The sequence below is a fragment of the Chaetura pelagica genome, unplaced genomic scaffold (assembly GCF_000747805.2).
Source record: "Chaetura pelagica isolate M959 unplaced genomic scaffold, ChaPel_1.0 scaffold346, whole genome shotgun sequence".
Taxonomy (NCBI): Eukaryota; Metazoa; Chordata; class Aves; order Apodiformes; family Apodidae; genus Chaetura; species Chaetura pelagica.
The window spans coordinates 316,232-331,012 of NW_009953797.1; the positions used below are offsets into that span (position 1 = coordinate 316,232).

At 36.1% G+C, this 14,781-nt stretch overlaps 1 protein-coding gene across 1 annotated transcript in view; it reads left to right on the plus strand.

The window, feature by feature from the left end:
• Positions 1–13,636, plus strand: part of CCDC6 (coiled-coil domain containing 6) — a 51,918-nt gene extending 38,282 nt beyond the window's left edge. The window contains exons 8-11 of the mRNA XM_010001143.1: positions 1,256–1,412; positions 4,721–4,821; positions 8,449–8,573; positions 10,955–13,636. Of these exons, the coding sequence (XP_009999445.1) occupies positions 1,256–1,412; positions 4,721–4,821; positions 8,449–8,573; positions 10,955–11,146 (575 nt within the window). The 3' untranslated portion in view covers positions 11,147–13,636. The remainder of the gene's footprint in view (positions 1–1,255; positions 1,413–4,720; positions 4,822–8,448; positions 8,574–10,954) is intronic.
• Positions 13,637–14,781: the final 1,145 nt, after the last annotated feature.

Below are 14,781 nucleotides of genomic sequence, written 5' to 3' on the forward strand. Positions count from 1 at the left end.
CCCTTTGTGAACAGATGAACAGAGCTGTACTATGAATAGCAATACCAATAGAAATGGTGGGTGTTGTGCTGCAGCAGCCTACAAGCAGAAGATGAAACTGAAATAAAGTTTCCAGATTGATATTTGCAATATGTGGTCATTGAAAAACTTTTAGTATTATTCATAAATAACAAAGTCTGATAACTAAATTTTTATATTAGTATTACTTTTTGTATTCCTGAAGCATGCACTTCTAGTCTGTGAGTTGGTTTGGTATAATAATGGTTTTAAATAAGTGATACTTATAATGTTTCCACAGAAGAGAAACAACTTATTTTTGGTAGTCTGGGAACAGTCTTCTAAAGTAGGAATGTATTCTTGATTAAAAAGTGCTGCATAAAAAGGTCATGATCTTAAAGCATGAGTAATCTTAATACTTGTTTTTAACATCAAGGAATTAACTGTAAATGTGATCAGACATTAGAAAACCTCACAAAATACATTGTGTCATAAGTCTTCATCATGTGTTAACATTTTATTTAAATAATCTGTCAAAATGCTTGGCAGCTTTCCATAATTCAATTTTATTACTCCGAATAGCCTGTGATACCAGCGTGTTTTAAGTGATGTTTGCTGAACTTGTTTAGAATAGCAAATTCAAGTTGCCCTTTGATGTAAAGAGTAAGCCACTTCTTTGCTTTTAATATTGGTATGTGTTCTGCTGGGCAATCTCTATGAGAAAATGTGTAATTGAATGAATGCTATTGCATACATATAAGGTACCAATTTAATGTAAGTTTCAGTGTTATGGGTTTCAGAACTTTTTTTTGTGCTTCCTTCTTTGAAATGAAAATACACCTTTAAAATAATTTCTTCTATGTGTTGCGGTAAAATATTTGTAAATGTGAAATAGATTTTAGTGGAGCAGGAATAATTCTGTTTCTTCTTTTGGTTTTATTATTTTCTTCAATACTTGTTTCCTCCCTTTTTGGATTAGTCTAAGAAAATATTTAAAACTTTTCCTGCTTTTTACCTTTTATTTCCAAAATTGCTGTCAGCTGGCTATGTATATTAGTAGATACTGTTCTGAAATATGCTTTGAATTAATGATTTAGAGAGAGGAATTTTGAGTGATCCATCCTGAGCATTTTCTACAACCTTATTCTTGAAATACCGGAGTAAAATTGGGTACAACTTCTTTGCCTTTTTTTTTTTTTTTTTTTTTTTTTTCCTACTTCTGTGAATATAATAATGCTAACAAAATTCTGGATTTCAGATTCGGAGAAGATGGCACAATATTTAGAAGAGGAGAGACATATGAGAGAAGAAAACTTGAGACTTCAAAGAAAATTACAGAGGGAAATGGAACGTAGGGAAGCACTCTGCAGGCAACTGTCAGAAAGTGAATCCAGCTTAGAGATGGATGATGAAAGGTTTGTCTTTTCTAGCTATCCAGATATGTTGGCATTGAACTATTGATATGTATATTCAATATTATAGAATAAGCTTTTACAGAAATAACGTGTATTTGGGTTTAGCATACATATCAAATTTTGGCGTGATCCAGGAATTTCTTCAGTAGCATTATATCACACTTGTGTAAAAAATTGCATTACTTTCAACAGTGAAAAAGAAAATATTTCTATCTCAAGATTGCCTACAGCCTGATAATGTATATTGAAATAAATGTAGCTGTGGAGTTAAGATTCAGGGTAATTTGATCATAGTACCTTTGTTTTGCCACTAAATTGGTAACTGTAAGGAATTCTGTGAGGTAGGAACAGTGTCCTTACTTGGGCTAATTTGCCCTTTACAGAAAGAAAAATATGTTTAGCCAAACAGAAAGGGGTACTGGATAAAGCCTTAGAGTGGAAGCATTTCCAGAACTGTTGGTGGTTCTTGATACCAAAACCACCCTTGATTTTTTTTTTTCCTGTACTGCAAGCTGCATTGCTTACGTTGACCTTAGAGATAGTCTTGAGTTTTTATGGTTTTATATGATGCCTTTTAGTGTTTTCTCACATCATAGTCATATGTCAGTGTTGTATCTTGAAAGAGGATTTTAAGTACACTGAATAAAACATTTCTTATCAAATGCTCATTTTATTGTATTGTTTGAAATTATTTTGGATTTATAGTGGTCCTTTAAAAAAAATGAAAAAGTTGCCCTGTGCTGTGTATTCTGATATTGAGACATTTCTTCTTGAGTCAACAGTATATTTTGTTATAAGCCATCATTTACCAGAAACAAAGAATCAGATATTTTGTTTCAAGGACCACTCCTAAAGTTCAAGGTAGTGTTTTCATGTTAATGAACTACTAGGACACTGACATAGATTGCTGTAACATCTGGTATTGAGATATAGTGAATGCTATGGAAATTAAATTGTTAGAAGCAAAGAATTCTGGTGTTTGAGTCTACTTTTATTAGCCTAATGTTTTCTGCCAATATTTACATTGTAATGGAAATATAGCCTATGTGGATTACCAATATTAATCCAAACATGTAGAGTTCCTAACAATTCCTAGTAGTTTTTCTCTTGACTGGTTGTAGGTAGTGATAATGAATAAAATGCAGAAAAAACTGATTAACTATTTTGTACGTCCAAGAAATTTCATTGTCATGTTGATTTTTCTTGACACTACAAAAGCATGACAGAATTGCTCCAAAACAGGCATTTGCAGTGCAAGTGTACAAAGTAAAGGCAAGGACAAAACAGGCATTAGAGTGGTTAGTCTTAGGAGAACTGTGTAGAAAAAATAATTATGAAACTACACACAGTAGTGATTTCAAAATGTAAATTTTGTCAGCTTACATTGTCTTCCTAAAGGTGGTGGTGGTGATGCGTCAGGTATCCAGGTTTTTCAGTTCCATTCTGTTAGCTGATGATATTTATTTTTTTGTAGATAGGCTGGGTGAATGTACTTTACTGAGTGCAAAATACACAGCTCTCCCAAAACTTTCTCCTGACCAGTAGTAGCTTTGTGCTCTCAGTCTTCCATCTTGTTGACTGGACTAGTTAAGAGAAATACCCGAAGCCAGGAAGCATATCATAGAATCATAGAATCTTAGGGGCTGGAAGGGACCTCGAGAGATCATCTAGTCCAACTCCCCAACAATTATTAACAATGTGTTGCTATTCCCTATCACCTGATCCAGGTACTAGGATGATTTACAGAAAATTGTCTTTTTGTAGAATAAAAGAAGATGAAATTCAAAGACCACTGCCTTGCTGTAGAATACTTGCTGTAAAACACTTGCTGTCTGCTTTACAGGTTGCTGTGTGTTGCAGAGGTTGCCTAGTCAGTTGAATTTCACTAATCTTGCTGCTGGCAGCTTTTCAGAAAACTTTAATTTTCTGTTGTTCTCTGTTGCATCTACTTTTAGTACCTGATCTACCCAAATTTAAACCAACTTGGGTATCACTACAGGGTACTGTGTTAGCCCTTGTGGCTTAGTAACTCTGAATACCCAGGTTACAAATCAGTACGATGCAGTATTAAAAAATGTTTCAAATAGTTTATGAATTGGTTCACAGACCTCACAAGTCTGTGAACATGAGTTCCCTCAAATAAGAGTTTTGTTAGTGCTCCTCTATGTTGTATTTTTTTTTTTCTGTGATCTGGAAATAAATGTAGTTACTAAGAATTTCTGAGAACACAGTGGTAGAAGGAGAGACAAGTAAGAGTCAAAGGGCTGTTAGCTAGTTTTGTGTGCTGCTTTGTTGTGTCTACTGAGGAAACACAGCTAAATGTAATAATATGAACCCAGGTGCACTACTAATTTGCAATCATATGTGCAGGAGAAGGTAAGCAGCTGAACCTTTAATCTAGACAATAATTGAAAAATCTAAGTGGGGAGTGCATAAGCAAGTCAACCTGAAAGCCGCCAGCCTTATGCAGTGGAAAAAATACATAAAATTACTTCTGAGATATCAACACTAAGTGGCAAGTAGGAGCAGTTGGCATGATTTTTATCTCCTTTTGTATAGCACTTGATGGTTTTGAAAAAGCTTCACTGTATTCAGTGAGTACAGTACAAATAAATACAACTAAAATTATTACAGGTAGGGGAAAATGCCTTGCCTTATGTTCTGATCTGTTCAGTTTATCACAGAGAATTGTAGGAGGTGTCTTGTAACATCGTAAGTATCTTTAGAGAGAGGAAGTCCTGGATTCAAAATGACTCTCCGTTCCAGTGGCAAAAGACATGAGCAAATGGCTAGATGTTGAGACCAGAAGGGTTCAAGGACAAAACAGGGCATGTTTTTAACTTTGAGGCTGATCAGCTGTTGCAACAAATTATCAATACTTTAATTACTTTTCCCAACTCTTTTTCTGATTTTTGATTAGTGCTGAATGCCTTTCTGGAGGATACACTCCAGCCAGACAGGTATTGAGTTCAATGTAGAAATGATGTGTGATGTGCAAGAATACAGTATGTGTCAGATTGATATGGTTTAGGCCTCTGGCCTTAATATGTACTGTTCTAATCCTATGCAACTTGTACAGTTCTAACTGTAAATGACTAATGTAAATCCAGTTATTTCCATTGAAAGTTAAGCCAGTGTCTGAGCCTTCAGCAATGACAAGAATTCCTGTCATGACTTTCTAAAGGTGACTGGTCCTTCATTAATCTAATGTGATTCTTATGGGAATTGAGAAAACCACAGTGAAGCATTTAAAAATATGGCACATTTTAAAAGGTTTGATCTAATTATTCTTTACCTTTTTTTGTTAGATATTTTAATGAGATGTCTGCACAAGGATTAAGACCTCGCACTGTGTCCAGTCCTATCCCTTATACACCCTCACCAAGTTCTAGCAGACCTATATCACCTGGTAAATATTTAACCCAGTTTCTAAAATTATTGTATGCATCACATAATAACATGCCCTATTAATATATTTAGGTCAGCAGCCTTTCAAAGCTAGTCTGGAGAAAAAAAAAATCCTAATAAATGAACAAATAGTTTTGCCTTAGATGTCTTCTTGTGCAGCATGATATTGAATGGTTCTGTTTTACATTGTGAGCAGATATTAATGGTCAGTTAAGTTGCTATCGCTTTGAACTTTTCTTATTTCTCTCTCATTTTCTGTCTTACTGTCTCTTCCTCCTCCCTGCTTCCCACTCCATAGAAGTTTCCCAACAGGTTGCGTAGTTCAAACAAATTTCTAGAGTTTGATGATGAACTAGGTTGCTACTATGTTCTGAATCAAAGCTTCATACAGAAGTCTAATCTTGAATGTGTTGGAAAAAAGTCCATTTCTCTTAGTAGAGAAATGGCTTTTATATGTCTGATATATTTTGTTGTAAAACAATAACTGTAAAATTAAGGATTCCTGTCTCCTAATAACTTCGTATAACCTTCTCTGAGTTACTAATTACCAAACTATATTTTTCAAGTCAAAGGTAATGCATTTGTGTTACTGACACATTTACTGACTGAAATTTAACGTCCCTTAAAACAGCACTTGGACATTCATTAAAAGTTGTTGGCCATGGATGTTATGTGGCAATCACAAAGTCACTTGTACATAAGAAAGTTAATCCGACATGCTCTGCTTTCCCAAATTCATCTTTAGAACCTGTTGGACAGAGTTACAGCGAGGGCAAATGAGATGTGCTCTATATCAACATATTCTGCAGGATGGGATTGAGATATTTCATTACACAGGTCTGCTAGAACATACGAAATGCTTTTACGTTTTTAATTTTTAAGACTGACTTCAGTTTCTTTAGTTTTTCAGAAGGACTCAAAATAGTTTTCATCCAGGTGTTGCAAAAGGAGTAAGCATGTGTGGAACTAGCTATGACCATAAGCCATGTTTCAGTGTTAGAGATGAGCATTAGGATAGAGTTTTTCAAGAGGTTTTCCGGCTTCTGAAATGAGCCGAATCACTTGACATTCAGTGTTGTGCAAGGTATGTTACAAAAAAAAGGATATATGTTTTCTTTTCCTGTAACTGGGTGTACAGAAACATGCTAGTCATGCTAACAACAGTTCTGGAGTAACTACTTGTTCCCTATAACAATTCCTTGTTCTCTGTGGACTTAATCAGTAGCTGCTGCAAGAGTGCTGTTTTCTCATGGGAATTATGTCAGGCAGGGGATGGTGAAACAGTTTGAAGCACAGTTAAAAATAGCACAGCTTAAAATGATTGTTCCTAACAGAGTTCACAATTTTGGTCATGTTGGTACAGTGGATGTTCTAGACTAGCACTTCTGCACAGGCATCTACATTACTCTCCTTCACGTCTGATAAATTAATATTGGGAAGACTTCAGAAAAATAGAAGCAGCAGTTTGTTAGAGAGCTAGTGAGATCAATAAGGAATTTTGTACAGCTCTCTGTTGTTTATATGAATACAGTAATGGATGAAAACAAATAGTTTTTGAAAGTACTTTATATCTCAAGTATTACAGTATGACACTGTCAAAAGTACCAGCACAAAATAATACAACAGTTATATTTTGTGTTAAGTGATTGTATGACTTGATGTGTTTCATTTGGGAAATGATCTGTCTGGATTTGTAGAAATGTTGTCCACTGACAACAGAAACATAATTTGAAACCAGTTAGAAATACAATAGTCTCATATGGATTAAACAAGTTAGGTTTAAGGGATCAGAATCTGGCTCTTGAATCCCAGAGCCTTTTTGCTTGTGTGTCTTGAGATGCTGCTTTTGAGGACTCTTTCAAGCTGAGATACTACTGAGATTTCCAGCACAGTCTGTGGAACTTTGAAGATTGTTGGAAGTATTGCTACTCCAGGCATTTGAGGGTTAGTTACTGTAATTACCAGTTTGTCTTTAGTGTAGGTAGATTGTTCTATGCTTTGCTTCTGCAGCTAGGCTAGATAAGAGTTTTTTAGACTGCAGAGATGAACTGTGTATGTCCATTACTTTCTTACCACTTCTTTGATTGCTGGGTAGACTGGTGTTTGTAAAACTTTTGGAGCTGGTTTATTCCAAAGCAGGCCAAAAACTGTAATTTTGCAGTGGGGACTAAAAGCATACTTTTTGACTTTTACCATTCTGGACTCTTGTCTCTGACTTGCAACACAATGTAACCTACCTGAATGTTGACTTCTTTCTGTCTTTGCGCTTACGAAAGCACTTAGTTATAAAACATGTGCTGCCTGGACAATTAGATTGTTTTTTCAAAAAGTAGATTAATTTTGTTAATCTGCATTGTTAATTAACTATTACAAAGTGACAGTGATTCCTTTGGAGTCACTTGTGACTAGCATCAGTCGTACATTGGGAATGTAGCAGAATCAAACTTAGAATTGAAGGAAGCAGGGGAAGTATGTTTTCTTATATGACTTTATTAGTGATTTGAGTCTTAGGGCTTTTTTATTTTGTTTTTCTTTTTTTAATCCAGGGTCTTGTCTCATCCATTTTAGGAACGAACACAGACACATGCAGTTAAGGACAAATTTGAGCATTGGCGCATACCGTAGCTGTAGTGGCACTGTTCTGCATTGATTTAGTGTTGGTGTGTGAGCACTGTTAAATCCAATGCGATGTTACAAAAATTTAATAGACCTCTAGAATTTTTTTTGTCATAATATTCCAAAGCGGTTGATAATGTCTAATAGTAAACAGCTGAGAAAAGTCTTGTCTTCTGCTTTATTGATATTTTTGTCAGCAAACAATGACCTAAAGGTTTTGGAAAATGTACTATTTTCAGAAATACCCAAAATGTGCAGGACACTTCAAGATCTGAACTTGGAGCACTTAGCAGTTGCTGTTTCTGTTTACCTTGGATAGCTAATTGAGTATTTTGCATTTGTATAGATCAGTTCTTACAGAAAGGAGATATTTTAATGAAAGAATTAGGTATTTGCAGTTCTTAATAATAGGCTTTCTGTACTGTGGATAAAACAAGTTGTAATTTTAAATGTTTGTTGCTCTGCTAGTTTGCTAGGACCTAATCCCAGAATGTTTTAACGTCACAGCCACAAAGATCTTTGTGTCCCTCCCTATAAATACTGAGGCAAACCAGGGAGAAGCCTAGGTGTGGACCTGGTATGCCTTGGAGGAGCCAGCCACATGCATTTTCCCTGTGGAAGCTCCTGGCGGCCCAATGCTAGATGGCTTCTCCAGGAACAACCTCTGCTTCTCCAGAATATATTTTGTTGAGGAACCCATTTCCTCTGAGGAGAAATAGAAGGCTGGATGGACTGACTTGTACACTAACACTAAGTTGCATGGGGAGTTTTACACCATTCAAAGTTATGTTCAACATTTTGTGATGTATGTTTTGAAACATATGGTAGTTTAATACAAAAAAAAATATTTTACATCATGCTTTTCAGTACAATAACTATTTTTTAGGCTTCTAATCTGGTAGCAGTTACAATTTCTTAACCTATCATTGATGACGAACTAGAAAAAAATTTAAAACTTCAGTTTGTAATATAAACAGTAATGTTAATGTTACCTTGTTTTAACCATTTTTAGGTCTGTCATATGCAAGTCACACAGTTGGTTTCACACCACCAACTTCACTGACTAGAGCTGGAATGTCTTACTACAATTCCCCAGGCCTTCATGTGCAACATATGGGACCATCCCATGGTATTACAGTAAGTATTTAAAATAGAAAATACTTATTACCAATGTCAGTTTGGTTTTTAAAAGTTATGATTGCTTGTCCTTAAGCATTTTTCCAAAACATTTTTGTAAATGTTTGTTTTTGTCTCCTTACTCCAAGATAACTATTGCTGCTTCCTTCAACCCTGATTTTCCTCTTCACCCCTCAGAAACTGATTCTTTTTGGAGAACCTTATTTTCTTCAAAAGAATAGGATGTATTATCGTCTTAAGGACAGTAATCGGTATCATCTTATGGATCAGCAGGCAGGGTGTGAGAAGTGATGTTCTAAGCTACTAAGCCTGTCCCAGGAAGTAAAAACATTGCTTTCATTTTTCTCCTAGTCTCCACCATCTGACGGATGAGTCATCTGAGGTTGCTTCAAGCTCAGGTTTTCTTCAGGATGGCACACAATGCTACCACCATGTCACTGTAACAGGCAGTTAACTCTTATTTTCTATTCTCATTGGCAAAGAAGAAAGTTAATATAAACATTTCTTAGAACAATTTCTCATATCTTTTGACTGGATTTATTTCCTATTTACTTCTGATGTTTGATGCATTTCTACTTAATCATGTTTCTTCTAAGTATTTCTGGAGTTTAATAAGCAAACAGAGCCTAAATATTTAACCGTTTGGCACAATACCTTATAGTTGTTGTTTCAAGACCATTTTGATTTTTCTCAAGTGGTGTAGTACTATAGAAATATTCTTCAGGGGCTTGCATATACTTGTCATTCTCAGATGTGAAAACATGTTTCAATAGAATTTTAGTGGAATGCTAAAATATGACTGGTTCTAAAATCTTTCAGGTGAGCGTGCAAAGTTCATTGTTAATTTCCTTGGGCAAAGAGCGATGGGAATGCTTCAATAGGAGGTAGAGCAGGAGGAAGGCTGGAGCTCAGTAGGAAGGTAGAATCCTGATTCCAGATTCAGCACACTGCTGTGTGTTATGCAAATTAGTCATAGAAGGTATTTATGCTTCTGGAAAACCTGGCACCTAATTTTATAAATAAGATTTTTAAGGAACTTGTTCTGTTCAGTCTCTGTGAAATATTGCTTTTTTTGGCAACTGTAAATTAATTGGTCTCACATTAAGTCACTATGAGAAAGGTGATCTTCAGGAAAAAACACTGGTTTGCAAAAAGTATTGATAAGTAGCTCTTGGCTTTGTCTCAATACTAAAAGCAGGTCCCTTCATATTATTAGGTGTATGCAAATGCTATTAATGATTTTAAGTGTTTCAGAGATGTCACTCAGTTGTGAAGAATCCCTTGGCTTTTTGCTTAGAGCATTAGTCTATTGTACAAAGTTATGCAGAAAAATAGATACAATATACATCATTTGACTAAACTGCAGTTTGATTCTTGACTCTTCATTTTTTATCTTTATTGCAGAATAAATTGACTTCACTTGTAGTAGATTTACTTGTAGTAGATTTGGTATAGCACTGTAATCATGCTTCTCCTTAGAGCTGATCACCTTTGACTTTAATTGTGGGTGGGTGGTTTGTCATGCCATGAGGTTCTTGATTAATACTGACTGGATTGGTAAGTAGTGAGCATTTGGTTTAAAAAGTGCAGAAGTTAATGTTGTCCAGTGTAATTTATATTTTTATTTTGCTAAAATTAAAGATTTCCCAGACACAGTTTTGTAAAGGTAAAGTGGGTTTTAAATCTTTGTATTTAAATGTGAGTTGAAAATCTGTGGTTTCTGTTGAAGGGAGCTCTCTAACAACTGCTTCACTCCTGCAGGTTGTAATCTTTTTTTGTTCTCTAAAGAACAACTGGTATTCTGCTTTGGTCTTGCTCCAGCGTGCGGGCTGAGCCTTTCAGAATGCTAGAGATTCTGAACAGACTCTCTGGTACTCGGAGCATTCCCAGCCACACTCAAGTACCACATAGCTGGACTTTGTACATCAGCAGAGTACAGGTCAAGGTTCATCAGCACCTACTGGTTGGACAAGCATGACTAGGAGGTGCTGTCCCTACAGCATCTTTCATTCCTTCTTAGGTTGCTGGTCATCATAGGTAAACGTATCTTCAGGATGTGTGTCTTGTGTTAAGTTCCTGCAAACTGGCAAGAAGGAATGCTTTTTCTGTTTGATCTCAAAAGTACTTCCCCTTTCCTTTGCTGCCTCATTTCAGAGTAAAATTTAAATTATGTAAAAGTCATTTTATTATTCTTGCAATGTTTCGAAATTGATTCTTCCTACATAATTGTTTGGATTTTTTTGTTGTGTTTTTTTGTTGTTGTTGTGGTGGTTTGTTGTTTGGTTTTTTTTCCTTTGCCAAGCTCAGTACATTGGTTAGAGGACTTGCACCTAAAGTTGTTCAGGAGTGTGTTAAACATGATTTCAATATTTGTTCTGCAGAGGCCTTCACCACGAAGAAGTAACAGCCCCGACAAATTTAAACGTCCCACTCCTCCTCCTTCTCCAAACACGCAGAGCCCAGTGCAGCCTCCTCCGCCACCACCTCCGCCACCTGTGCAGCCCACGGCCCCATCCGCAGCATCGCAGGCAGCCACTTTTCAACATTCAGTGCATCCCTCCTCTCAGCCTTAGTGCATGTGCTCAGCAGTCTGTATGTCAGAAGTGGACTCATAACATGGAGCAGTTTACTAAAAGCCAAAGGCTTACTTGGCATATTTGGATTTGACTTATTTGCACTGAGGTTATATAGGCTTCACTGTTAATTGTGTTGTAAACGTTTGTATAAAATGCAGCCGGTGTTGTGGGTCTACAACACTAACTTAAAAAAGTTTTCCATCAGTGTTTACTTGAACTACATGTATGTCCATTCTCTGGCTGGAACATTTGCTACTCTGTTTGGTAATACGGCATTATGTCGTTTTGCTTGGCTCCAAAGCTTCATTTTCCTGGCTTTTAGGTTTGTTAAATTAAAGGGATACCTTTTTATATTTTTTCATGACAATTTGCAGAAAATTAAAGGCATGGTGGATTATATAATAAATTTTGAAATATTACTGTGTTTACCAAGCTTATGGAAAATCAGCACTACATTTCAGTCGTTGGAAATAAGAGCTTCTAGTGCAAAAGTGAGTCAGACACCCTAAACAGTGCCCAAGACACATACTCTGTTGTATTATGTAGTACATAAGCTTAATTCAGCACACAGGACACGTCCATACTTCTCCTGTTGAAAAGCACCTCAAATGTATGGTACTGTCTGAATTTTACAGTGAGAGAACTGGCTTGTTGGAGTCTGTGGAATGTACAATTCATGAACCTTAAGGTTTGATGATTTCACTTGACACTTATGTTAATCTTGTAAGCTGCCCATACTATGTGATCTGTCACAACTAACTTCGATCAGTGTGGCCCTGCCCACAGGTCAGTGATAGCTGATTAAAGTGTGCTCTTTGATTATTTTTTTATTTTTTTTTGCTGCAGAAGGTGATGTGATTGTAGAGAACAACTGATGATCATTTTCTTCTTGTCAAAGTATATTAATTGTGATTCCCCTGAAGCAAAGTTTGAACAGGTATTCTGAACGTTCAACATTAGAACATACGTTAGAACATAAGATATAAGATGAGCATATAGGAATATATCGGCGTAACAGCCAAAGTGTCGTATTGCTTGGTAGAAACAGAGTATAAGAAAGTAGCACAAAATGGCACTAATGAATGCTTATTTAGCAGACTAAGCCGGTACAATGTATAAAGAAATGTATTCTGAATACATTCTTTCCATTCATTTAGCACAAATAAATTGGTTACACTTTGCAGTGGAACAAAGTGTCACTTCTTGATATTGACATCTTAGTTACATTTTTCCTGAGGTTCCTGTTGAGTACTGAGGTTTATATATTATTGATGATTTTAAGTGATTTACCTCATATAAATGGATATGTGGGCCATGGAAAATGACAAGAGAATGTTTATTTTATGAGAATATGTATCTGGCTATAATCAAAGCAGAACATGAGTAATTTATCTTTTGTTTACAAAAGTTTGTTTTACATGCCTAATGTTTTATTAAGGACATTTTTAAGAAGGAAGTACAGCATTCTGGAAGTATAATAATAATTGTACATAGATTTTCATGTTTGCTGCTCACCTATTCAGAAAATTGCAAACTGAAAATCTTTATAAAATTAGTGCTCCAAATCAAAATGTTAAGTTAAAGTAATGTTGTAAAAGGTTCAACTTAAGACAAAACTAGAATTTCTTCACTGTAGCTGTGTAGTTTTAGCTCTGAGAAAATTTAGACAAATTAATATGTAGTCTATTACACTTAAACCAATATGGGATCAAGTGCATTATCAATTACAGTAGTTATGGTAGTGACTTTCCAATCGTGATTCTCAAGATTGTGGCAGACCTAAAATTTGACCAGTCCTTCCCTCTGGAAATAATTGACTGTAGCACATGCTCACCTTTCTGTAGAGGAAAGTCAGCTGTGAGCATTGTAATTAAACAGCTCCTGAATCAGTGGAAGGTTTACATGGGAGAAAATTAGAAAGTCAGAGGTGGGACTGAAGTCAAGATAGGACTGGTTTAGTTTAACGCTTTTGTAAACGTAAGACAAAGAAAAAATAGATTATTTTATAAGTAGGATGTCAGCTCAAGTACACCACTCTTTAAAATGGTGTCCTCCTTTCTGAAGAGCTTTGGGATTCTTGGATGTACAGCTCTATAGAGTGTGAGCTCATAGTGGTAGTGGTATAAATGCAGGGGGGAGGGAGAAGAGCCTTTGACAGTGTTGTTTTAAGACCTTAAAATGGAAATTGCCTAGAATAACTTACATTTGATGCATATTAAAAAACGGAATTTGTGTAACCCAAGTTCAGCTGCTATTAAAAAGTGTCTTAGTGAACTCCTTACTATTCCAGTGGAACTGGTACTAGAGGAAAGAACTGACAAATGTGTACTAAATCCTGAAAGTGTGACAAGGCGCTAAGTTGGCCTTGACTGAAAAACATTGAACAAACATTTGCTTGCAATCAGAAGTGTTGAACTTTATTTGTAGACTTTTTGAATAAGATGAGGAATTGTGCACAACCATCTCCTAATAAATATGAATGGATTTTCAGTTTTCCTTGTGCATTATAGTTATGAATTATGTGATTTTATCAGATGGGATAAACTCACTTGACAGTGAGGGTCCAGCTTACCATGAGGGCTTAAGTGGTTGGCTTTTTCTCAGAAGCACCCGGTAGTGTTTTGCTGTCCTTTGCATTACTAATGAAACTGTCAGTTTCACACTGTAACTGCCAGTTGCACTCTGCATCCTCACTAGTTGTGTAAGGCCACAGAAACAATTTTTAGCTCTGGTGAGCATCTTGTGAGTGTACACTTCACAGCAAAAGACTTTTTAAACAAACAAATCTTTATTTTAACTGTGCCAGCAGTGCTTTCTCCTCTGACAATCAAGCAGCCTTCTTTTTTGTCTCTCAAAGGAAATGGCTTGGACACTGGAATGCAGCTGATACTCTGTAGAGCATTAAGAGTTTATTTTATCCACAATTTGTTCCAGAGAAGTTCTTTGGAAGAAGAGTTGGGACTGTGTGAAGATAGTGTTCCAGCTAACGGCCAGATAAGATTGTTTTAATTATATGTACTCCTCTGAGAACATATTCCCAAGGGCAAAAAAGACTATCAGTTTTTCAAGAAAGTGTTAGTGCTTTTCTGTTGGCAGTGGCTGTACTGGACCTCAACAGAACCTTTCCTGTTGGAGTGTTCTTGTTCAGGTATCCATCTGCCTGGGTGGAATCCCTGTGCACTTCAGCTGCAAGTAAAATGCAGTCTTGGAAGCAAAAACATGAGAAAGCTTCCTGGGGTCTGTGTGATTTGCACTGCTAAGAGGAGACAATTTAGGCTCCGTATGTTTTATTAAATAAATAGAAACTGATCACACAGAAAAACAAGAGGCTTGAATACTCTGTCAATCAAAGAATGCAGTCTCTCGTGCTCAGTATTGATTGTTGCTTACTAAGAGGATGAGTCCGGGGACTTTATTTAAGTCTTGTAGTGCATTTTCTAACCCTAATGCTTAGTTTTACAAACAGCATGAGTTCTAACACTGTTCAATTCTTTTTGATGTTTCCTTTTTGTTTCAGTCATGACAGTCTATTTCTTTTTGATCCTTGGGAGTCTACAGAGCATGGACTATGCAGAACATATTTCTCCAGTTCAAGCATCTCGTAAGAAACCAGAAGGTTTATGAGTGTAAGC